The sequence below is a fragment of the Apus apus genome, chromosome 7, assembly GCF_020740795.1.
Source record: "Apus apus isolate bApuApu2 chromosome 7, bApuApu2.pri.cur, whole genome shotgun sequence".
Classification (NCBI taxonomy): domain Eukaryota; kingdom Metazoa; phylum Chordata; class Aves; order Apodiformes; family Apodidae; genus Apus; species Apus apus.
In genome coordinates, this window is record NC_067288.1 from 19,077,660 (window position 1) to 19,103,468 (window position 25,809).

The 25,809-nt window shown below is 39.0% G+C and overlaps 1 protein-coding gene across 1 annotated transcript in view; it reads left to right on the forward strand.

Annotated features, from left to right (window-relative positions):
• Window positions 1-10,199, forward strand: part of LOC127386984 (vitellogenin-1-like) — a 42,519-nt gene extending 32,320 nt beyond the window's left edge. Inside the window, exons 27-36 of the mRNA XM_051624786.1 lie at window positions 14-220; window positions 1,295-1,437; window positions 1,959-2,097; window positions 3,303-3,438; window positions 4,157-4,343; window positions 4,700-4,797; window positions 5,379-5,473; window positions 5,579-5,738; window positions 6,939-7,100; window positions 10,081-10,199. Of these exons, the coding sequence (XP_051480746.1) occupies window positions 14-220; window positions 1,295-1,437; window positions 1,959-2,097; window positions 3,303-3,438; window positions 4,157-4,343; window positions 4,700-4,797; window positions 5,379-5,473; window positions 5,579-5,738; window positions 6,939-7,100; window positions 10,081-10,199 (1,446 nt within the window). The remainder of the gene's footprint in view (window positions 1-13; window positions 221-1,294; window positions 1,438-1,958; window positions 2,098-3,302; window positions 3,439-4,156; window positions 4,344-4,699; window positions 4,798-5,378; window positions 5,474-5,578; window positions 5,739-6,938; window positions 7,101-10,080) is intronic.
• Window positions 10,200-25,809: the final 15,610 nt, after the last annotated feature.

Below are 25,809 nucleotides of genomic sequence, written 5' to 3' on the forward strand. Positions count from 1 at the left end.
GGTTGTTTTTCAGCGCAACTTCCTGGGAGACATCATTCCACCTGGCATTACGATTGTGGCACAGGCAGTAAGGAGTGACAACAGAAATCAAGGTTATCAAGCTACAACATATGTTCGTAGTGATGCTGCCAAAGTTGATGTGCAACTAGTTGTGGTTCAGCTGGCTGAAACCAATTGGAAAGCATGTGCTGATGCTGTAATACTGCCTCTGAAAGCACAGGTAAGCACACAGACAGCTTCACCCAGAGAGACATCCAAAAGGCTCAGAGTTTTTTTAATAAGTGCAGAGCACCTGCTGATTAGAAGAAGCAAACAGGAGAAACATACATATTTTGAAATGTTTCCCACAGATTGTGAAATTTCAGAAAATTGTTCCTACCTTTCACCATTCTTTTGAATTAAAAGTAAAAAAAATATTTAAAAAGAAATAAAAAATCTACCACCTCAGAATCTGGAAAAAAAAAACCAAACAAACAAACAACAAACAAAACTTTGAAGACACATCAAAATATGAACTGTAGAAGTATAAAAATATTTCAAAACCTGACTGCTTCAATACTACCCATTTATTATTTGCTATAGTAAGATTTTGCTTGTCTACAAATTTGGCTTTTTTTTTCTATATAATTAATTTCAGAAGACTCTCAACTCAAATGCATTTGATATATTGTATTTCTTAGGATTTATATTAAAAGATGGGAATATTAAAGTTGGGTAATGTGTTAACACCTGAGAAGGCATTATAAATTAACAAACAGGTCTTTCCTTTTTTTGCATCTCCTTGTGCTCTGCTTCCCATGTGCCTCTTAAAGCAAGAGGTCTTATCAAACAAATTTGCAAACCTCTACTTTTCAAAGCTGCCACTAAAAAATTCAGCATGATATTTCAGTATTGAAAAAAGTGGGATTCAAATCAAGAAGTAATAGGGAAGGTGAACAGAAATTCTGGTGCAGTTGTCTTCTAGAAAAAAAAAAATACATTGATTATGAAATTTCCAAGTCTAGGGAAATCTCAGGAATTATGACAAACCTGATGTTCCAGGTGCTACTTTGAGACAGGAACATGTATATGTAGTTATGCACAGTGTAGCAAAATTTTTTTCTACTATCCCTTAGATTTTTCCAGATGTAGTAAAAATTTCTCTGTGAGCCCATTTAGAGTAAAAGGAAGACTTGGAAACATTAAGAATTGATGTGAAGATTCAGGAAAGAAGAAAAACTTGCATTTTTAAATAGTCAAGGGTGATTCTGTGATTCTCTTTTGAATTTGGGTGACTGTTTCCTTCCTTGTAAAGGCCAGACTGAGATGGGGCAAGGAGTGCCAGGATTACAGGATAGCAGCCATGGCTACCACAGGCCAAATGGCAAGAAAGCCAGCTGTGCAGCTGAAGGTGCAATGGGGAAACCTTCCATCCTGGATAAAAAAGACAAGCACTGCGTATGTAATTCACTCTTTCTTAAGTTATTGTTTTGCCTTTTTTTAGGTTAGTTGGCTTTATAAAAACACTGAAAGAACTGGAATAATTTTCCAATCCAAACATATTTGGGAATTTTTTTAAATGGAAAACACAAGTTCAATGGCACAAAAGTATTTTGTGAGTGTGTTCTACTTTCTTCACGTTTCTTGTTAAAAGATATACCCCACATATTTTAAAACTTGACATATTTAATTTCATTTTACATATTAAATGATTTGATATTTTAGTTCGAAATGTCTTTTTATTTTTAAATGTTCCTCTATTCAGTGACAAATAAATGCTCAGTTAAAATGAGAAAAATAAGACCAGTCTGTTACCCCTGGTTAAAATCAACTATTTGATTTGACCCAAAGTATTGTTTCTTTGACTTTTCAGTTCTTCTGTTGTTTCTCAGATTTTTTCAGAACTGCTAGTAGTCCTCATCCTCTCACGTCTGCTTTTGCTCATGTGCCTGAGTTTGTCACATCTTGTTTACTTCTAGATTTATGCAATACGTTCCTGGTGCCGCATTTGTGTTGGGCTTCTCGGAAGCACATCAGAGAAATCCATCTCATGAATTTATAGTAAGGGCAGCTGCAACATCTCCACGAACAATTGATACAGTAATTAAAGCTCCTGGGGTACGTGTCGATTGTTATTGTCCTTTTCCTTACTTTGAACGGGTTTTCAATTAATAACACTTTGATACTTAATGTAAAGAAGAAAAAAAAAAAGGCAAAACATTCCCTTTCAGAGGAGTTGCTAGATACTCGACTGCATTATCTGGGTCTTGAAATACATAGAACAGAACTCCTTTGGTGCTCCTTTGGTGTAAAGTAGCAATAAGTTGAAAATCCGACTCCAGTCAAATACCTCATTTTCAAGCTGAGAACAGCAGTTAGGCCCAAATTGTCTCCAGTAGGACTCCTCTGCACTCATGCTTTTATTCATTTTACCCAGTCTGATGAGTTCTGTGGGATGTATAGATCTCTCAGCACAGATAATGAAGGCTTTGAAAACACCTTGGACTCAGTTGCGACCATGTAGAGCATCTATCTGTGTTGGCACTCAAGTCCCACATCTGCACTAACCACACTTGATGAGACAGGTCTGAGCAAGTTATGACAGCCACAAATGCAGTTCTGCCTTAACCAAACTGGAGCACTTAGTTACACTCTCAGAGCAGCTTGCACAGGCTGGATCTGCAGAATCCCATTGATTAATTGGTCCTTGTCCACTGAATCCCTATGCACCACTTTGAAAAATTTTCCCTATGGATCTCTGGCAAATTAGTAGCAGCTAGCTATTCATACACAGGGAAATTAGTGTGTTTTTAACCTTCCATGGTGCTTCAGTGTTGCAGGATCTTTAATATATGATAATGAAGAAGCAGGCACACTAGGCTTTAATTTGATTCTCTTGGTAAATGTAATTTGTAGCTACAGTGAAGGATCTTACCCCAGTGCTCATCATGGCAGTTTTCAGCTTGTAATGGATAGTGTTCATTTTTCAAGATACATCCATTGACTTACTCGGTTACTTAACTTGTTACCTTATTTTTTAAGAAGTCACTTAATTATCACTTAAACTTCATCTATATTGGTTACTTTCCAATATCCTTAACAGTTTCTCAGAAAGTCAAGAAGTGTGACTAGAAGAAAAGGCAATGATTCCTCACAAAAGCTTTAGCTTTGGGGTTATCCTGGAGAGACTAACACAACTGCAATTGTAAAAGTGCATCTTCACAATTTTTTTTTTCAAGATATGAGTGTTTTTTTGTTTGCAGTCATCTCTTGAGAAATATGGTTCAATTTATCTTAATGTATTTTCATTTCTGCTTTTCCAGGTAACACTTTACTATCAGGCACTCCGAATACCATTCACTCTGCCCTTAGGCCCATCTCCAACTTATGAGGCTCAAGATATCACTGCCTGGAATTTATTTCCCAAAATAGCTTCACAAATAGCACAAGAAGATCAATGTAAATATTACTTATATGCTCATCTCATGAATAAGTAATGTTAGTAGATCCCTCTTCTGCCATGACTGGGCCTTGCATTTCTTTGTAGTGGTCTTACAGGGAAGCATAGTGTCTCTCACCATGCTTTCTCAACTGCTTGTTCCTGCACTTAGAAGCATGTTTGTTGGCAGATGAATGAAAAGACTTCCAAATTAGGTACATATTCAGAGTTCAGGAATCACTCCTGTCTGCAAGTCCTAGAGGTTGTCTTTTGTCCCATCTAAGATGGTGCTGTCTCTGAATTGACAGGCATCAGATGATGGGTACAAGATAGATTATGTATTTGCTGTCCTGTTTATTTTCTTCAAAAATGAGTCATGTGAGTCTTAGCTGTTTGGTGCCTAACACCTCCATGGGAAATAACAAACTGTTGTGGTTTTTTGTGGTTACTATTTTCAGTTTCTCAGGAATTTGGTACATTTCAGTCACTGATAGCTTGAGTTTTGTATTTAGCATGTCATCAAAATCAATACTAGTGTAGTCCATATCTGGTAGTCATTCTCTAGTGCTATCCTGTCCTTACAGACTCTGGCAGAATTGACAGCTTCTGCCAAGGAGATGTTGAAGTTTCTTTCCTGTTTGTTAGGTAGTTCATCTCACAGATGTGGCCTTCAATACTTGGCAGCAGCATGCATGCCATCATCACATCTGCCATTTGTTTTCTGGTTTTGTTTTGCAGCTACATGTGAAGTCAGCGAGGGAGATTTCAAAACATTTGATCACATGAGCCATACATACTCTTTCAATAAAAGCTGCAACCTGTTAGTGGCTCAAGACTGTACTCAACACCCGAAATTCATCATTACTACAAGAAAGGTTGATCCTTGGTCTTTCTCAAGGGAGGTTCATATAAATACAACCTCAGCGTAAGTGTGGTTTATCCTGAGGGCTCAGGGATTAGGCATATTTGGGGAAAGACAGGATTTCCAGAAGAAATCCTCATCTTAGACTCTCTGGTTTAACTGTTCTTGCCTTCAATTTCACAGCCACCATTATCTGATAACCAGATAATTAGGTCCCCACACTGTCTTGTCTTTAAAGCTTGAATCTCATACTCTAACATTCCAAATTATTTTTGCACTTTGCAAATAAAACAAGTCATTAATTCATTCAAAGTTCAGGTTTTCATATTGGTTCTCTGCTAGTTTTGGTCACAAATATCTCTACCTTCCACATTTTAAATTAATTACTAGTTTCTTCTTTTTCTTTTGGTTTTCTGAAGGAACATCACAATCTGTCCTGCTGCAAATTCATCACTCCTTGTAGCATGCAATGAAGAACCAGTTCTATCTCATAGTGGAGTTTCTGAGTATGAAAAAGGTAAACTGTGCTACCGCTTTTCCAGGACCGACATCTTCAAGATGTTTTTATAAATTCCACAGGAAAAAACTCCTCAATGTAAAGATAACACAAGTGGAATTAGTTCAAAGAAAAACTAGAGACTTTACTTTCTTAAGATTCATATTGACTTACATTCCTGTTTCCTGTGGTATGTACACTCTTTCTCCCAGCATAACTAAGAAATAAATAGAAGACATTTTATATATATGGTAAGTCCAGGTTGGTGACTGTTTAGAAAAAAGGAGCTCCTTATGGTAAAATTTAGACACTTTGGTTCAGATATTCAGCCAGAGCACCACCAATGTCATCATAACTATGAGAGTTAGGCTGGATACAAAAGTCCATTCTAACGATAGAGAAAAGCGGTGGAATATTTTTACAAATTAAAGAGATAATTTCTTTTATTTTTTATCTCTCCACAAAAAAAAAAAAAAAAATCCCAATCTAATAGCAAAATTGTCATTGTGAAGGAAATTCATTATGGTGTATTTTGTGTTACTCAGTTCCTCCATTAATTTGAAATTAAGCAGATCACCTAATTTTTCACTACCTTTTTACAGATGATGTTAAAATTTATAAGAATGGAACAACAGTTATCGTGGAAGCTCCAACACATGGACTGAAGAATGTAGTGTTTGATGGTGTAATCCTTAAGGTATTGGGTTTACTTTCAAGGTTACTACTTTCTTTCTGTTTAGTACCTTGGCAGTGTAACAGACAAACACTTCAGTATTCACTGCAAAGGTGTGCTATTTCACAGGTTACTGTTGCTTCATGGATGAGAGGAAAGACCTGTGGAGTTTGTGGAAATAACGACAGAGAAAAGCACAATGAACTCCTAATGCCAAATCATAAGCTGGCACACAGCTGTTCTGCCTTTGTTCATTCATGGGTATTGATAGAGGAAACCTGTACTGGTGGTGAGTAGATCTGTAAACAATTTATGCTTAGAGAGAATACAATTTCACTTTCCTCAGCCAACAGCTAGAAAGTAGATTTTTTAAAACAGCAGATATCTTTTACCTAGAAAAGACAATAGCAATATATATTCATTTTAATGTAATTAAGCACTGACTGTTTAAAACACTGCCTGTGAACACAGAGAATATATGCTACAGCAAAATTCTTTGTCTCATGTGCAGTTCAATTATAAATAATTGATTCTACTATAATTTCTTACACTGAGTAGCTTCTTTCTTGGAGAGACAAAATCAGGTATCATCTGCTTCTCACTGAAGTAGATGTGATTTTTTTACCACTGAATTAAAGCAGTTTCAGCACTTGTCTGCAGACTTAATTATATCAAAGAAGTTGCAGGCTATGAATACAGTGTCAGATCTTAAGTTTATGTACATTTTCAGAGTGCACAAAATTTCATTTTTGCTCTGCACCATCTGAGGGTGCAATCTCAGGGAAATATTTAGAAATACTTCTAAAGTAAAAGGGCTTCCTTTCACATGCAGCTGGAAAAATGATGATAGTTTCCCATAACATCAATAGAGTTTTGTTCTGTAGGTCTCCATTTACCTTGGACCAGAGATAACTTTATTGAAGTTAATAGTTGTTTTCCCCTTGACTTCAGTGGCAGTAGAATTGTACTTTATCTGTGTGTCAGGAAACGGAGTTATAACTGGGATCCTGTTAAGTTACATTATACCTTTCTAGTGAGATAATTGCAGCTTTATAAAAATCATCCAATACAAAAATTATCCTTGATGTTATTATATAAATGCTGCCTTTTTTTTTTAATCCATTCACTTCAGTTGACATTTTTCCTAATGCAATGAAGTAGCCATTGTCCTTGCAGTATCTATTCTTAATAGCTTTCAGACATGAGAGGTTATTTTCTGTGTATTATGTAGTTCTAAAACACTGGGCATACATTATTCCATTTGGGTTGTATTGTGCAATTAGATTTTAAAAATAGCTCCCCTTTTAGACTCTTTCCTCTATCCCCCAACTTATTATCATCCTATCTTGGTAACCTCACTACTCTGAAAATGGTTTGTCAGGCATCTGTGTTTTAATAAAAGCTGAGGAGAAAATATGGACCTTTATTATTGCAAGGATCAATTGGGATTTATTTCTACAATTTTAACTACCCTTCCTTTTCCTCTTAGGGTGCAAGCTGCAGCGCAGTTATGTGAAGCTGAATCGAAATCCCACTATTGATGGTGAGGAATCTACGTGCTACTCTGTTGACCCAGTACTGAAATGTAGGAAAGACTGTACTCCAATCGAAAAAGCTTCAGTTAAGGTTGGCTTCCACTGTTTCCCGAAAGGTAAGATATTTTTCTCACTCTGTGTCACGTAATGTAGGCACTCTGTCAGAGCACTTGAAAGAACAAAACACAGCACAGCTACGCACAGACCGATACTGCTCTGGTTCCTCTCTGAGCTGCTGTTTTTAATCCCATTAGTGTTTGCTATAACCACTGACACTACTGGCCAGCTAAAAGCCAGTTTAGATGACGGCAGGTAGCATAATCTGCGAGAAACATTTGAGCTGGTAAAAGATGCAGCAGTGATCAATAGAATTTTTTCCTGTTTTCAGGATCTCCATAAGTTGAGAGAAGCAACAGAGTCCTTTTATGCACATTGCAGCCTGCAATTTTGTGTAGACTGGGGCAAGCAAGGCAACTGAAAGTCAGTCAAGTAGTGTGACAAGACTGCTGTGATTAGGCTGCCATGCTAGGCCACTGTGCAATACATCAGCAAAAAACACATTGCTGAAATGTTCTCTAGATTGTTCCAAAAAATGGTTTGGTTTTGAAGGTATTTTGTACACACACGTGTGTGCTCCAGATTTTTAAAAATACTGGGTCTTTTTCTCCTTTAACTTACATGACTTCTTCACAGATCTGGTGTGCTACCTAACACATGTTCACACTGAAGTTATCTAAGCATGAGAGGAGAATCCAGCCTGGAACATACAAATATTTCTGTGCCTTCCTTCCTCAATCTTTTCATTAATTGCACAGTACAAATATACCTCAGAGCAAAACCTACCATTTAGGAGTATCTACTGAAGTGATCAGTTCTCTGTGTTAATCTTTCTTGCCCAAATCTATTGTTAGCTGGGATAATCCAGTGTGTAGTTTCACTGCAGCAAATGGATCCCTGTGTTGAGTAATAATGGAAAGGAACCGAGTATTTTGTGCCTCATTTCTAACAACATCTGTGTAGAACTTTGCACTTTGCTGTTATTAATGTTATTAATACCACAATGTGCTGAATCAGCCCATAAAAGCAATGAGAATCCTTCTATAATAGTCAACCATCTACAACAGCCTATTCAACAAGTAGCACAGAGAGAGTGCTAATAGTTTTCTGACAGCTCCCTGAGATGTGAATAGATGCATCCTTTCAGGAAAAGAAAAACCCACCCTCCACAAAAAAAATCTTCCAAAATCTTGTCATATCCATGTTTCACAGGTTTCTTTTGTGTGTCCAATTCTGTATTTCTGAAATGTCACCACCCTGGGCTGCTCACTGCCTCAGAATATTAAGCTATAATAAAGCTGTTTCATTCTCTCACAAAAAATGTGTGAGAAAAGAGGAAATTCCGTTTAAAAAAAAAAAAAAAAAAAAAGTTAGTTGTCACAGCCAGTGCTGCTTTTACAGCAACTGCAGGCTTCTCTGGTTCATTTACTGAACCAGAGACTGGGAAGTCTGCTAGCAATGCTCTTAATCAAGGGCTTTTAAAACTGACTTATCCTGAGGAGGTGGAGGAAGATGGTGAGGAGGAAGAAGAGAAAATATTATATTTGCAGGGGGGGGGTTTGCAAGACAATTGCTTTTCCTCAGGCTAAGGATCAATTGGAATACAAGGCCAATCCTTAAAAAACTGTTCTTTTTCTCTCTTTTTTTGATGACTTGGAGAAGCAGCAGAAACAAAATTGTCATCTTTCTCGGGCTGAGAACATGCATTTGCATACACTAGACAAAGGCCTTATCTCATTTCTGCATATGAGACCTCAGACCTGACAGTCTGCAGTTTCAAAAGACAGGGACTCCACTGTCACCAGTGGAGCAAGGACAAAATTAAGTACAAGGATGCAGAACTCTCCCTTTTGTCCTCAAATTAGTGAGACTGTAGTCTTGACTGAGGCACACATCATCACTCCCAGTTTAAGTCCCACATACGGGTTTACATTTAAAACATTCCACAAGCCCTACCCATAGGGATCATAGTTATTCAGCAATGATCCAGTTTGCCAAGAGAACTGTTTCCTACATGGATATGAATGTGATCAGATCCACAGTGTGCCCAAGAGTAAGAGACATAACAAGAATGATTGTATATAATAAATACAACTCAGAAATTTTATAGTACTTCTCATTTCACAGCCTGAAAATATTATATGTATTTTTAAAAACATCTTCAGCACCTTTCTGGGAAATATGTATTATCCAGTTTATTATGCAAAACTTGTGCTTCAGGTTGGACAGTAACTTAGCCAAGGAGTGTGTCAGCATTTCAGGACATAAGTGACTGATACAACCTGAACCCTTACAGTGGTCGCCAGGTTTCCCTGTGATGAGAGATGGCACTTTATAAATGTATTGTCCAACTAGGGATAAAACAAATGGAGGTAAAAATATGAAAGCTTTACCCATTCTTATTATACAAACTTAATCTAAATGGATGTCCTAATATTCTTCTAGGTGCAATGATAAACCTCCAACTAGCTAAGAATATTTATTGGGAGGATGAATATCATTATTCCATTTAGATTATTTCAGCATTAAGGGATATGGCTGTTGATAAAGCAGTGTGGTAGGGTTAATACTGCAACTGACAATGCTCTGCCAGATTTCACAATATATGGGAAACTTTAATTAGAAGTTTATGAACCTCTGAAAATTCTCCAAAGGGCTTATCCTTCAGAATGCACTTTGACAAATAGTCAGCTGAAATACGCAGTGATAAGCAGCACTAACATTAAAAGAGATTGCTGATGTGTATTGGTACATGGTGGGCTTACATCAATGGTGGCTACCTCCAGCATTTTCACTGCCTCCTGCTATTGTCTTTGTGCTTCCTGAAATGTTATTCATTTTGGTTTTAGGGAAGTATTATAGTAATTATATCATGGATGAAAATCCTGCTCCAAGCCAGTGAGTCAGTTAGATGTCAGTTGTGGGGGCAGGATTTCATTCTTTACTTGATGAGGGAGCTGGCAGCCATCAAAACAGTATTTCCTTGAAATGTGTTAATTTGCTTGATGTTAGTTAACAATGGCTTCACTCTTCTGACAGATGCTGCTGTAAGCCTGCTGGAATGGCAGAGAAGCAGCGATAAGAAATCTGCGTCTGAGGATGCTGTGGAGTCTGTGGATGCTGACATTGATTGTACCTGCACTGGTGACTGTAGTTAAGCTAAAAGCTTTACTGTTGTGCTATAGACATACTATACAAATAATTGCATCGCTGGATGGATAAGAAGGGAGTGCAATAGCTGTAGTAAAATATTAAGAAATATGCTTGAAGAAAATAAACCTACTGCACTGCATCCAAAGGCAAATGCATTATGTACAGTCCGCACTGCTTAATAAATATGTTGTTCATTAAATAAGTATTCATGTGGTCTCTCTCTTTATTTTTCCCTATCAACAAAACAATCAGACCAACTATAATATTATCCAGAAATTCTGCTTCCTTTTATCTGAAATATAATTACAGCAGTCCTCTCTTAAAATTATGTTCACTAGGTGATGAAAGGAAAACATGATTACAGCTACTGCTAACATTCCATTGTGCAAAGAATTTCATATTTAGCATACTAAACACACAGTAAGCATTTGTTTTCTTTTATGTTTTCTGGTAAAGAGCATAGTCTGTTCTTGGAACTGTTCTGCAAAAAAAAAATACATTTCACTCCCAGCAAGACCATTAGCCTTCGTACATTCTACAAAGGAATGAATTCGACTGCTAGATTCCCACTGTAGCTTTCCAGAGAGCTATAGTGTGTGACACAGTCCCCATTTTAATTTAAATTTTAATGGATGCGCTGTTGCTTCATAAGCTAAAAGTATGAATAGGAACTTCTTTTTTAGTTTACCATCTCCTCTTTTATATTTATGACAATGATGCCTTCAAAAACTTCAGGGAACAATAATACTTCATGTACCATTCCAAATACTAAAAAAAAGAAATACATAGAAAAATATGTAAGATCAATAGCATCATAAAGCTAAAATAAGGTACAAGCAGCACAGTTAGACTGTGTTTAACCAGTGAAGTGTCAATCTGCTAGCTTTCACCAGACCTATGCAGAAAGGCAATTCCTTCCTGACCTAGGGGACCAGGAATAGGGGGGCACCTTCAAACCCGAAGCAACAGCCCAGGCCTTCACCCTGCACACAAATGAGCCCTGCAGTGAGCTATGGTATGTTTTCCATAGCAGGCAATAGCAGGCAGCATGGTCTTCCAAGAGAAGTTTTAGCATGGGCAAGGTACTGCTGAACACAAATGCTGTCAGGAAACTGTCATTAAAGAAAATACTTTTCTTTTTGACGAAGAACTGAGCTATCAGAAAGACAATTGAAGACTAAATAACTGAACAATTACAGAAAAGCATTTCTCAGTTCTCTTCTTTCAAGAGCAGTATAGTGAGCAATGTACAGTACTCTTCTCTCTCTCAAGTTGCAGCTTGCCATGAACTTGAAATTAGAAAACACCCTTCTTTTTTTTTTTTTTTCCTAAATGTACTGTGCTTATTTCATTACTTCCAGAAGAAAGTGAGCCATGATGAGTTTGTTCAAACCAGGGCTCAGTGGGCTGAGCCCTGATGCCTGTTTCATACCCTTTGGCAAGCATGTTTCCCTCTGCCTCTAAGCCTCTCTCCTGAGAAGAACTCACAGAGAGGCCTCTTTCCTTTCTGTCTCTAAGTTGTATTTGGAAATGTATATTGGGTCTGCATGCAGAGAACCAGTGCTCTGTTCAACAGCTCTTTTTCATGCAAGGATGTTCAAATTAAGACCAGTCACATGGGTTTTTGCACTAGGGTTTTTTTGGGGTTTTGTTTGTTTGCTTGGTTGGTTTTTTTGTGGTTTGTTTGTTTGTTTGCAATTAAGCATTCCCAAATTCCTTGTATTAAAGCTGTGTTTTGCTAACTCATCAGAAGTACTACACTGCAAAACAGGGTAGCCCCAAGCAAGAGGGGACATGAAGAATACTGCATTTCACTTTCCTTTAAAATCACACTAATACTGCACTTGGAGAGACCTTTTCTTCCTGGTATTGTTTTCACTGTGGCTTATGGGAGATTTGCCATTGACTTTCATAGGATCAGACTGGCACCCTTAATCCAACACCTTTCTCTTTAATCCTCTTGTTTGCAAAAGAGAAACTTTTGCCAGTCAACCACTTATGATAAGACCAAGGTAGTGAAGACTACTACTAGAGAAGAAAAATGAACTTTCATGCTCAACTCCTAGAACAGGAATTTTGTAACCGCAAACATCTATTAATAAGACAAGCAATTTTGCTCACAGTAAAACACAGTCATCTAGACAGAAGCATGACACTAATTAACAATGATCAAGCTTGGATATACACTGCAAAAAAAATATAAGCAAATAGGCAAATGCCTTCTCCCTGAAAAAATTTACTTTGAAAAACATTGAAAAAAAAAAATTTAAGGTAGAGACTGATCAGCGGTCCTGAATTATATATTCTAGTTGTTGAATAAACTAACAACAATACATACTGTACAACATTAAAAAACAATAAGAGTGCCAGTCCAGCCTGTCTCTGCTGAAGTCACACTCTGGAATCTGCACGAATAAGGAGGTACCTCCCGCCAGCACTCCAATTAAAGGGAGCCACCAGAACAGCTACATGTCTTTTTTTGCTAAATCATCATGCTTGGGAAAAGGTATCCTGCCCATCCTAAAACCACAGACATATGCCTTTCCCCCAGCACAAGCTCCTCTGTAAGGACTTTCTACTGGCTGTGGTGTTCACGAGGAATAAAGCTCCCAACTGCTAAATCCTGCGTGAGATGGGTTGAGCCTAAAAGTCCTAAAGAAACTCCTAGCTCAGGCAATGTCCCAGACACACGGAAACAAAGGTGCAAATGCCCCACAATGTCAAAGCATGGCCAGCAAATTCACTCACCATCATCCTACCAGCAACACAGCTGGTAGGAAAAGCAATCGCTAGCAAAACCCAGGCACCCTCCTTTCACCCCTCGGGCAGGGCACAGGGACACACAGCTCTTATTTCCATTTTGAAGGGGCACCTTTCATTTCTGTCCAGTGCCTGTTCCTTAGTGCCTTCTTGCTGTGACAGCTGAATGCCTTTGACTGACTGAAAGACCCCACTGATGTTGCAGCTGTAAAATCCTAATATAATGAAAGTTAGTAAAACCTGAGGTTGGTAGTGGGCACGGCAAAGCAAAACACTTAGAACCCACTCATTTTGCCAGAGGAATTAAGGGCATTAGCAGTACAAGTGTGAAAAAGCCATTCTGGAGTTTCTAATGCACCACACAGACGTTTCCAACCCATCTGGGAGGATATCTGCAGTCCAGATTTAAACCTCATTTGGAAATCATGCCTGTCCTGCCTTATAAAGCAAAGCAAAGTTATATAGCCTACCGAGTATTAAAATGTGTACTTCACAGTCTGAGCTTTTATGCTCTCTACTTTTCATGTCTAGTGCTTCTCAGTGATATGAATTAATGAACTCTGGACCTCACTGTAGTAATCAAGGAGTATGACCTTGCAATTACAGTACACCAGAATGGTTTTTAAAAAGAGTGTCAGAAACAAGATTCAGGCCTAAGCATAGGCCAGACTTGAGTCCTAAAGCTGCCTTTGCAGCTCTGTAATGCAGTTTTGCAAGAGGCTGGGGATTTCTGTGCCTCATTCTCTGCATCAGAAGGATATGACTACTTACCTACTTGATGGAGTCAGAAATGCTTATGAATTTATAGTCCCATATGTCTCTTGCAAGTTCTCCAGTGATTCTAGACATGAAAAGTAAATTTTTCCACTAGATATTCTAACCACATGAGTATATTTTATTGCTAAGTTGAAGGTTTTCATTTTCAGATTCATCCAACTGTAAAATAACTATACATTTGGAAAAAATCAAAACAATGTACCTAATTTGTTCATGGTCAGCTTTGGTTAAACCTTAGTGGATTATTCGTAAAAGCCTAGAATTGGATCCTGCTATTACAGTGGGATAGGCAAAAGGCTATTGGAGACAGAGTCTTTTGTATCCTAGACAAAGGCAACACGCCTTTTGTCCATCAGACCTGGCTCTTTTGATTCATTAATTTTAAATGACACAGTGACTCATAGGAAAGCACGGTCATTCTGCTCCAGAGAAAGGAGCTGAAGCGTGATAGAAAAGGACAAAACTCTTAATATCAGACCCCTTCTGGAAATTAAATGCTTCCTCCACAGCACAAGCATTAAAAAATAAATAACGCGTACAATTCTAACCCAACTGGAGTCAATGGTTAAACTCAACAGAGCTAGGCTTTTACTCAGCATGTTTGAATGACTTATTAAATGAACTTTAGTTATCCCTAAAAATAAATGTACTGCATGGATCTAAGTGCTGCTGATGAATAAGAAACCTCAGGAATCTAGCAAATACAGTGGTTAGGGCTAAAATCAGAGACAGCACAGAAGGTTGCAAAAGAGAGAAGCTATTAGTAGCCTTTTGAGTTTATGTTGAATTTTAAGGTCTCTCATGCCATCTACTGGCTTTTTTGTTTATTAACGATGTTTTAAAGCTTTTTCCCTCCAGATTTATTTATAGGTCTGATACATTCCAGGCAGTTTTATATAAATTCTAATCAAGGTTTTGGGGCGGATTTTTTCACTCTAACCTCCACACTTGATTACTATGTTGTTTTTTTTCCCTGTGAGTCCATTACAATTCTATACCTTTCTGAACACCATTTCACATTGTCTCTGGAGGAAAAAGACATTGCCTAAGACATTCTCATTTCTGTTATTGCTGGATAGGCAGTAATTACATTGTGAGCAGGGCTAGGAGAACAGTTTACTAAGAAAACCCAAAGCTGTTTGAAAATAGTACTTACAGTTCTTCCTCAATCAATGTGAGAAAGTTGTTATTTTGGTACCTGAAAATTCTGTAATGTACAAAAATCTATTTATTTTCCCCTCTTTTTTTCCCTTGCAGCTCACTTACCTATAATTCACAGTGAACACTTACATATCCTAATATTGTTAAGTTTACTTTCATATGGGTTTTAGGAAGCAGGAACTATATAGAGATAGATCTGATCACAGCACTTCTCTTCATTATCTGTAGCCTTTTTCTTCCTGATGTCCCAGTTTCCCTTCTCTATTTATCTGTGTCCACTGCCCTGTCCAGCTTCTCTCAGCAGAACAAAGGTGGGCACCTCAGGACACCTTCACGCCGCGCCAGGGGAAGCAGGCAGCCCGGCAGCCATACACTGTGCTCCACCTAGAAGCTCTTCAGGCAGCTTCAAAATTCACATTGCACTCCATGCTAAAACATTAACCCACTGAAGCTTTTGCAACTTTACAGTCTTGCTCGCTCTCTCCTCTCTGCCCTTTCCTTCTGCAGAATCTTTCACTCATTGACTGATTCAGGCTAAGGGCCAGGGATATATGTAACATGATGGTTGTTGTAGAGGAGGGTTGTTGATTATTAAGCAAGGTTTGAGTTCAGGGCCCTAAAGGAGCTTGGACATGCAAGACCTCTATGGATTATCCTGGAGTACTCCAGTTGCCATCTGCATAACAGGCAAAATGAAATCAAAATCTTTACAGTAGCATCTAACTGGAATTCATCACGTTGGGCATGCCATTAGTCCAAGTAAACTTCATTCCTGTTACTCGATAGCCAAGTTCTCCATCATATTTGCCTTTAGGTAAATCACAAGTGCTTTTGTGAAAAATACTAATTGGAGACTTGCACCATCATATCCCAAGTCCTGCATGAACTCTGCAAGGGTCACTATCACAAATACAGCGCTGAAGTAGGGTGTTGAAACAACAGCCCTCAGGCTTTTGCCACATTTTGTTTTGTCTCACTGGGTAAAGGGATCACAGTCTTTTTTCATTCTGAAGCTTCAGGGAACTTCCAAGACTCTTAAAATCTTTGTCTTGGTAATGAAATTAATTTCAAAACATAGTCAGTGGTGACAAATGTGGGAAATGTTGTGACTAGCTCCCCTCAAACCCATCTCCATTATTTTTTTACATTATATCCTCCACATATCATCTTAATCTTCCCAAGTAACTCAACATTCTTTATAGACTTCATATGAAACAATATTTAAGTGCCTTGTTTAATAGTGGTCCTATCTCTCTCTCATGCAGTTGAGAATTTACTCTAGCTAGAGCTGCCTTGATGCTTTGTTTTCTTGCCAGATGATAAAAAGATAATTATAGCAAAAGAAATAGAGCCAAGAATTTGGGCTGAATAAGATAACACACTAGATTTCTACTTACATTCTGCTTATGTTGGCAAAACAAAACTATAAATATTCAAGATCTGTTCATGACCATGAGACCTAGGGAATGATGTACAGATTAGATTCACTACGGGCTCATGCTGGGAGAGAACTAGCAGTCAAATGCTTATCTCACTGTGACACTAGCCTGTCTACATGACGTCAGACTCAATGCAGGCACATCAGTATCTCTGAATGGTGTTTCACCTTTGCAAAATGTGGCTACACCAATTCCATTTGATGCTAACTTGGCCATCCCTACACTATGAGTCAGTGTCCCCACTGTCTCTGATATTATGAATCGCTGCATTACAAGACCTGACTTTCATGTGTCTGAAGCTGGAATATAATCTTCTCCTCAGAGTGATGTACTAAATTCCATATACTAAGAAGAGCTAAGCACTACAGGTGGGCTTTAAGGTATCTGTCCCCACCAGCTTGATGGCTACCTAGACTATTCAATAGAAAATGCTGAAGAGGTCATTGTACACATCCCATTTCCCAAGGCCCTGGGCTCCCTGAGAACAATTTTCCATATCTGAAATAATCATCTAGGGTTTGGCAGCTGCACTGCCCCTTTTGAAACACAGGTGGGGGATAGTGGGGAGGGGGAGAAGTCTCACATCTCAAGTAACTGTTTGACCCATTAAATCATTGTATGAGAAGAGGTGAAAGCCACAGCTGTATCATTGAATGTGCATAATCACAGACACTGTGCTTTTGTGAGTCTTACTGATAGAGATTAAGGGGTGTAAACAGAAGAACACTTTGTGTGAGGCTTTTCATGTCTTATATCTGAGAAGGGGCTGAGCCCTGTGGCTTTTCCAGCACTTTTGAGCAGAAGAAAGGCTGTTCTTTAGGATGCTGGAAAGCTGAAGAGATTGTGAAAATTAGGCACCAATAGACTTTCCTATCTAAAGGTATAGAGGTGAGTAATAAGGATTTCAGTCTTGAGTGTAAGTACCTACATTGCAGCTAACTTACTTTCCTTTGTGAAGCTGGGCATCAGTCTCTGCAATGCTACAGCTTCTCATTGGACAATCCTGATGCAACCAAACCTAAATGCTCCAGAGGAATTAATTGGTGACCTTGCCTGACAGACCAAAATAAATCTGGCAGGCAGGTTGACCCCTTTGCCAAGTCCTGAGATCCCCAGCTGCAGCAGTATGGATTGCACAGCTTCCTGGGGTGAGCTTGCCAGCTCCACATTCAGCAACCAGCCAGCCCCCACATGCAGCCTCCTGCCTTCAGCTTGGCTCTGCAGGCTCCTAATCATGCCCAGGGCCAGCTGGTTAGCACCAGGCAGACAGGGAACCTGGCACTGCCCTCACCTTTTGGCCAGCTGCTGGATTGACAAAATGGATTGCTCCACTCATGAGAAATGCTGGGATGCCAACACCTCCCTCCTGTGCAGGGTGGGACACGATGTAACAGCTCCAAAGTCCCCCAAGACACCCCTCCTTTTTGCAGCACATTCAGGCTGCTCCTGCATCACTTCTTCAGTCATGCAGGAGGTTTTCAGGTGTCATGTGATAAGAATATTTCATTTATGATTTTGAAAGCATGTGAAGCCCAAAGCACTAATTTTTAGTACATCATTCAGCATCCCATTCCAATTTTCTTTTGGTGAGTAGGCACAGAGTAGTTGATTTAAAGATCAAGGTTTAGGTTACCGGCACAAGCAAAGCTCTGTGATTTGTATGTTACTCAGCCTTCCAAATCTGCAGCTTTACATAAACAAACACCTACAAAGAGAAACCTGGACTGATCAAGGCAGTCATAGCAGACTGTAGTATTGATTTATATAAATTAAGTATAAATAGAAAAATTATATTACATATTTAATAAATATAAATAAAAATATAAATAAGCATATAAATGCTTTCTTTCAAAGTTTCTGCCACAAATTCTAAGGCTACATCCTTTATGGTATAAACATTCAAATGTCACCTTCACTCACATGTTGTACATTTTCAGCATGGCACTGAGGAGTGGTTGAAATGTATACGTTTTGCCCCTCTCGAATTCTTGCCTTATCAACATCCTTTTGAGCAACATTCCTGGCTTAAAAGTCTCATTTTAAAGGGATTTTTTGTTTTCAATTATTTGTTCTGAGGTCAGGTGATCAGGACTGTATGCCTGAACTGCCCCATATATAATGGCAATATAAATATTTTCTGTAACTGTGTTCACTCCTTCACCATTGTTCCAGTCCCCTTATAACAGCAGCTCCATCTCGACTACAAGAGACCAGCATAGCACTGCCACAACAGCTTACATTTGCATAACCTCTGATAACCTGTGTGCTGTAGACCATGTAAAATTTTCTCCACTGGTAGATGTAAATGTATTTTTTCAGACAAGCTGCCAAATCCACATTTTAGCTCGAGAAGTCCTTAATCCAATAAGGCTCTCATTACACGTCCACTGTTCTACAAGCACTTCATCCTACAGCAACCAAGACAATAAAAAGTGGGTTTTTGGAAAACAGATGAAGTGGGATCACCCAGGGTCAAAACCCTTCGGAATCTACCTGATAATTTCCACATAACACCACCCTTGAATTTCTATTATTTCCTCAATAGTTGCACTAACAGCACAGAAATCGTTGAACCTCACCATTTTCCTCCACATCAACATGCACTCTAGGAAAAAAAAAAAAAGTTTCTTCTGCTGCAAAAATGTTGGTAGTTCTTTTAAAACAGTATATGAGAAATAAAATACATAGCATAGTCTGCTGCACTATTCCAATGAGTCAAGTCTGAAAACTGCAATAATTTTTCTGAATGACAGATTGAGAGGTTGCTTACTTGGTTATCACAGAGCAATTTCACAGCTACTGGGTTTCATTACCCCCTTCCCTCCCCAAAAGATTTCCTTCATATGAAAAGATCTTTCCTACTTTGAGTTCTTTTGCCTGAATTCTTCATTATGTTATTTGTAAGGCTTATTTTTCCCTTGTTAGACAGAAATAAGGGTTGTACTGAAAGAACTAGGCAATCAAGTGTGTCTCAACAAGCTGAAGAGATTCCTACAGCAAACCCTCAGGAAACCTCACTGCAGCCCCCTCTTACTGCCACCAGCTGCTGGTGCACTTATCTTCTAGATAAGAGACTTGGTAGTCTCTATGGCCTTGCCTTGGAGGGAACAGAGCAGTGGGAGAGCAGGCCTTCTCACACTTCACTCTGACCTCTAGGTGAGAAGGAGCCCTCCCTGCATAGTTATATGCTCACAACAGAGGCTGATAAATAGACCGAACCATAAATCAAGGGAGTTATTTAAGAGCCATTGGCTGTGCTCTCTGCAGAGGGACCTTCTAGCCTGACTCCTGGAGGTCCCTCGTTTGCAAACTCGCTGCCACTAGAGGGCAAACGTGACCAAGGCATTTAAGAAAATAAATCCTTCTATATTGATATGTAATACATTTAAATTATGGCTTATTGTGCGAGGCAAAGCCTCTTTGTCTAACTCTGCCTTCAGAAAAGATACCTTAATGGTTCATTTTACCAGACACACCAATATTAGACACACTAAAAGTATTCACAGTTGGAACTGCACCAAAACACATTGCCATTTCATTATGTGGCTCTAAAGATCTTATAAATAGGCAGGTCAAACACTCAAGTAAATAGCTAGTATACATCTTGATATGATTCAAACCAATACAAGTGAAAACAAACTAGATAACATTTCACCTTGTGGAAAAGGATTATTTTGAAAAATATATCCAGAGTAATCAGTTGGAAGGTTTACAGAAAACAGCTAAGATCACGCTTTGGGCATGCCCTATTAAAGGAGGAGGTGATAAAATGAAACATCTAGACTGAGTCCCTCTGCAAGGCACTTGCCTGGCTTTCATCTCACTCTGAGCACACTGGCAGTTCAAATCTTATCCAATAGCTCTTTATAGTGTCTCCAGGGCCTGTTTCTGGAGTTAGTCATTATCACATAATACAGGCATTTAGCTATTCAACATTAGGATACAGAAGGTAGTTTCTCATGTAACAGAAAGGAAGAAAGTAAAGAACATAGACAATGCACAGGGAATAACTCAGGTTGTAATTTAAAATATGAGGAAGAAATATTTTTTTTTTCTACATAATTTCTTGAAGGGTTTGTGCAGGTGATTCTCCTAATGGAGAAAAATTATAGGTTTGGAAAGATCCTGCAGTCATACAAACCTGCAGAATTGGTATCAAAGCTCAGAAGCTGGCAAGTCTGTTCTCCACTTAATGTAAGCAAAACAATATTTTTATTCAAAGGGAGGTCCAGCTGCATAACTGCAATGAGATGCAATTCCACTGATGTCTCTGGAGTTGCATCAGCCTGTGGTAGCAGTAAATGTGACCCCCCAGTGTCAGGATTTTATAAAGATTAGCGCAGCAAGCACATAAAATATCAAAAGCTACAGGAAAGTTGCAGCATTTTCCTTCAGCTTCTCAGAAAGGAAGTTGTCAAAGTAGCTGTCTGCTAAACGTATCATCTGCCTTGCTATAGAAAGAAGGATGTCAACACTGCATGTCAAATCCAACCCTGAGATATATATTTTTAATGGGCAGGATCTGACTTAAGACAGATCCCAAATCTCTCTGCAATTACCTGCATCTGTAGGAAAGGCACAAAAGGATTTATCTGAAAGAGCTCTCAAACTATTTTCCAGTCTTGCTTTTTGTGACAGAAGGAAAGAAAAAAAGTCTTAGGAACATATTTTCAAAAGCATTGTTTGAAGAGACTCAGTTTTAGTTGTTCGCATGCCCTCACACCAGTAGCAATGCCACTCAGGTGCAGTTTGGCCAATGACATTTTGCTCTCAGCCACCATGTCTCCTGAGGGCCTGGTGACCCTGCCTGCAAGGAGCTCCAGCCCTCTGTCAGCACCCAGACACCCTGACACGTGATGGCTTTCAGGAAAGAGAGACTATTTAGAAGGGGGCTAATGCCACTTAAACTACTACATTTACTACTACAGCCTAATACCTTCAGAAAAAGTGTTTGGGATGATGCAATGTGAATGGAAATTACTATCTCTACTCCCCTCCTTAGCCAGGGACCTTTCAAACATAAAAAAGCAGGGACAGAAATAAAAGAACATTAAGAGAAAGCTGGACACTTTCAAGATGTTTCAGCTCAACCAGTGTAATGTGTAGGGTATGCCAGTGGTCCTCTGACATGGCCTGCAAGAGACATGCCAAGGCAGCAGGAATGGACCACTTCCTCAAATCACTGTTCACATGGGTGCAAGTAGCAAATTAATTCATTCCTGTCTACATGGACTGTCATCTTTTCACTGCTAGTTTTTCTTCCTGCTCAAAGCACATTTCAAACACAAGCAGTAATGTGCACCTAACGCCTAAACTCTGCTACAAAACTGCAGATGGTCATCTCAGTGCTGTATCCAGCCAATATAGCTAATTAATTATGCTGTATTAGCCAAGAGCTGGTCTACAGATGCAAGTCACTAGTGATAGCACTTTAGGGTTATGACATCTGATCCTTTACATCCTTTTTTTTGGTTTGTTCTGGAAAACGAAGTATTTATGGTCAAAGGAATATTTTGCCTTCGTAACTAACCTTTATTCTCTCCTGAACTGGATTCACTAAACACACAAAAATGGGCATTGGTAGGCCAAAGAAGTAAATCTCTGGACAGTGTGCTCCTATGGATTCTTAAGAGCACCCAGAAACTGTTCCTAGTTAATCCAGCAGTGTGCAAGTGTTAGGGGATGAGACCACACATGGGCTGCTTAGCCAGCACACCTCAGTTCCTTCCTTTCTCCTTCTTTCTCTACTTAGACATGAAAATAATAGAAAAAAATTAAAGACTGAGCACTGTAGAAGGTGATTGTCTGAAACTGTATGAACAAGATTTTTCTCCCTTCTGTTTGGGAATTCTCAGCTGGGTAGGTAAACTCCTGCCATTTGTAATTCAGCTGGATGTAGCAAGTCATCCTAGTCCTTATTTTTCCCAAGTATCTTTCTCTTCTATCATCAGCCAATTTATTCTGTAACCAATAAGTATAATGTCAGCATATCTTAAATCTGTAGAAGGGGAAAAAAGACTTTGAAGTGTCACATGAAGTATGAATATGGTGGTCCCTAATGGGACAGAAGTATGGCAGAAATGGAGTACCACAGCATTCTGCTTCTCAACTGATGTGCTCGTGTACACAGCTGGAGCATCTTCCTCAAAAGAAGGAAAAGTTTTCTTCATTCTAGAGAAAAGGATGCTCTGGTGCCAAACAAATGGGCAACCTTCTAGGAACTGCTCCCCAGGCAGCCTCTCTGCTGTTGCTTCTGGTTGAAGACAGCACAAGAATTCAGTTTTTCACAAAGGCATTAGGTAGAAAAGCTTTAATAATTAAAAGTGTGAATTAAACAGATACTGTGCTACATCTACAGTGCCTTGGTGAAAAGGCACTCTGTAAACAGAATTATTATTTTATCAACAGAGTAGACTCCTCACTTAATGGCTCACTAACTGGGCCAGAGATGAGATTCGATGTGAAGAAATCAATGACTTAAAGCAAGAGATTCAGCAAATACGAAATACCTAGTGCTTAGCTCTTAGGATTGCATATTGTCTTCTGCGGAAGTGACTCATATCATGCAGGGAGAAAATAACACTCCTGCTGCTGTGTCCAACTGTATCCATAGGAGATAAGACCAAACTGGTGCTTGCTATCACTAGACTCCCATACTTTAGGGGTTTTTTATTTGCTTTTTGGTGTTCTCCTTCTGTGCTATAGCTGCTAAATAAATAATCATTGCTACTTTGCATTTCCAAAATGGTCTTGGAGCTCTTTTTTTTTTTTTTTTTTTTTTTTTTTTTTAAATTCACAACATAGAAGTCAGTATTTACTAGCAGTGGTAGCCTTCTTTTGGTATCCACCAGGTGTATACATCAATCAGGATGACTCTGATGTACTGCAGAGCAGAAGCACCAAAGGGCATTGTGCAAGATTAAATGATGAGAATAATGAAGTCCTTCACAATTCCCCTCTGCTCTAACCATTACAACAACTTGAGAGAGCAGAGAAGATATTTTCAACATGTGGCTATAGGTGCATGACTCTTCTTCAGACAGCAGGCTAGAGGGCAAATGGCAAGAGCAATAAGTATCTATCTCTCCTCGGCGGGAGTGAGCATGATTCATGGATGAAAATAATTTATTTTCCTACTCGCCAGCATACTGAGGCTTTACTGTGAAATTACTTATTTTCTCCTTCTCTTCAGTGCTAATTTGGGGATATAAAGCTCACCATGCTGGCTCACTTTTCACTGAAGTGATTTCAGCTTCCCTTCCAGATTCTTGGGGAAAATCTCAGCTTTACATTCATCAGCTCCTAATGCAAAACAGTGAATCTGACTCTGCAGAGAAAGGTGCCTGCTGCAGCCAGGAGTATCTGCACAAAGGAGGAGAGGTCAGTTAAATTGCAGGGGAAATCCTCCATTAATAGTGCCAAAGAACTGTATAAGACCTTACTAATTGTCTGAAAGAAGGAAGGATTCATATCCCAGTTTTACAGGGAGAAAAATGAGATAACAGAAAAAACACTCAGGAAAATTAACAGCCAGGATCAGCCATGGCTTCAGTTTGTCATGCATTCCTGCAGGTGAAGAGCCAATTTTGGGCAGAATCTCTTGTATTTTGGTGGTAGTTTGTTTATTTGTTGCTATAGAGTGAACAGCCCAGCAAAATTTCTCTCAAGCAATTTTTCTTCAGAATATCCTGTTGCTTCTCATTTGAATTTTTTTCCTTTCAACATGCATCTTTACCAAATAGGACAGTTAACAGTTAAGGTGACAGAAAACAAGTATAAATTATACAGAACCATGTTGAAACCAGACTGCCACCTTTCATGCATTTTTCAAGATAATCTGTCTTTCTGACACACCTTTCTGGCTGTGTTTTGTTGGGGGGAATAATACAGCACAGAAATACACAGTTGAAAAAGGGCAGATTCCAATGCCTTCCTCAAAAAAACTATAGCCTTTTTCTACGCATAATTGCACTAAACTCACCAAAAGCACATAATGGACAGGAATACAAAATGAATCACAGCACTTCTATATGAAACAGCTGTTCCATGAACTGGCCATGACGATTTTTGACTATATGACTGCATCTGTAGTTTGGAAACAATTAGCCAGAAGCAATTATTTATCTTGAATTGTCACACTTGTTTTATCAGCTCTTTAGGGGGTTCTCATGTAATCATAGAACATGCAGAGCTGAAAAAGTAGGTTTTTCCTTCTCCAGTTGGACCAAGAAATAAAATGCAAATCAGTGACAGCATGCTTAAATAAAATTTGTACAATCCAATTTCATCCATCATTTTCTTCCATTCCTTGTCGAGACAAAAATATTACATGCTCTCAAGGACTCAGGAGATCTCAAAATATTCTTAGTAGTCACACCAGTATACTGGAATCAGGAGAATGCAAATGAATCTCATCCTTCATTGCCCCATTCTTTCCGCTTCTCTAATTTGCAGTGGTAAATTTGAAATCTGAATAGTCTCATTTTTCAGAAAGCACTGAGCACTCCCCATTGCCTTTTGCAGCCACTGGGACATGCAGCTGTGACATTCAACACCTATGCAAATCTGGGCCGAGTTATCTGCAGTGAGACAACTCATGCAGCTGAGAAAAAGAGTTGCTTTGCCATCTCACAAGGGAATGAAATCTCTGTAGTGAGCTGTTGGCTCTGTTAGAGGTAACTCAACAACATTACAATAATGTAAGCAGCCTTAGGAATAGGCTAAAAGTCTTTAGGAGGTTGGTTTTCAGAGCATATCAGGAACAATATATGGCACCGCCATGCGTTCAGGAAATCACGTTCAGGTTTTATAAACCACAAATGCAAATAAGGCCTGGCAAGCTTTATACTGTGAACACATAAATAGATTTAGCATGTGTGAGCCATTGTGTAGCTCAACTGGAGAATTAATACTGTCCAGAAAAAGATGCCATCGAAGTATGAAGTGGCTCAGTAATGTGAGGTGAACAGTACCCAGGACAGCCAGGTCAACCTTTCTAATTTCACATTTCTGAAACAAGAACCAAGAAACAAATGTCTCACTTATGCCATTGCCATTAGACATTATCTTCCATGACATCCTGAGCAGTACCCAAGTGCAGCACAGCTGCACAAAAGGACTTGTTGCTTAAGTTACCTGGCTGCTTAGGTGTGTGCCACAGCCTCTGGGCAGCCATTCTAAGCACTCCTGCAAACAACAAGCATCACTTTTTGGGAAACTAGTAAGTTTTGAGTGTTAACCGCTCAAGTGTGTATTAATAGTTCCTTTCAGGACTGAATTCAAACTAGCCATTTGTGCTCACACAGTTCTTTTAAAATTAACTTCCTTATTCTCTCTATAACCTTTTTTCTCCTTGTTTTCAGCAGCAGCTTTTGAACATGCAAGCAGACTAGGGATCTGTTTGTGTTTTTCCTGTTGAAACATTCATCAGCCTCCTGTGCTGAATCCTGATTCACTGGGTCCTGGTGCTGCCAGGCTC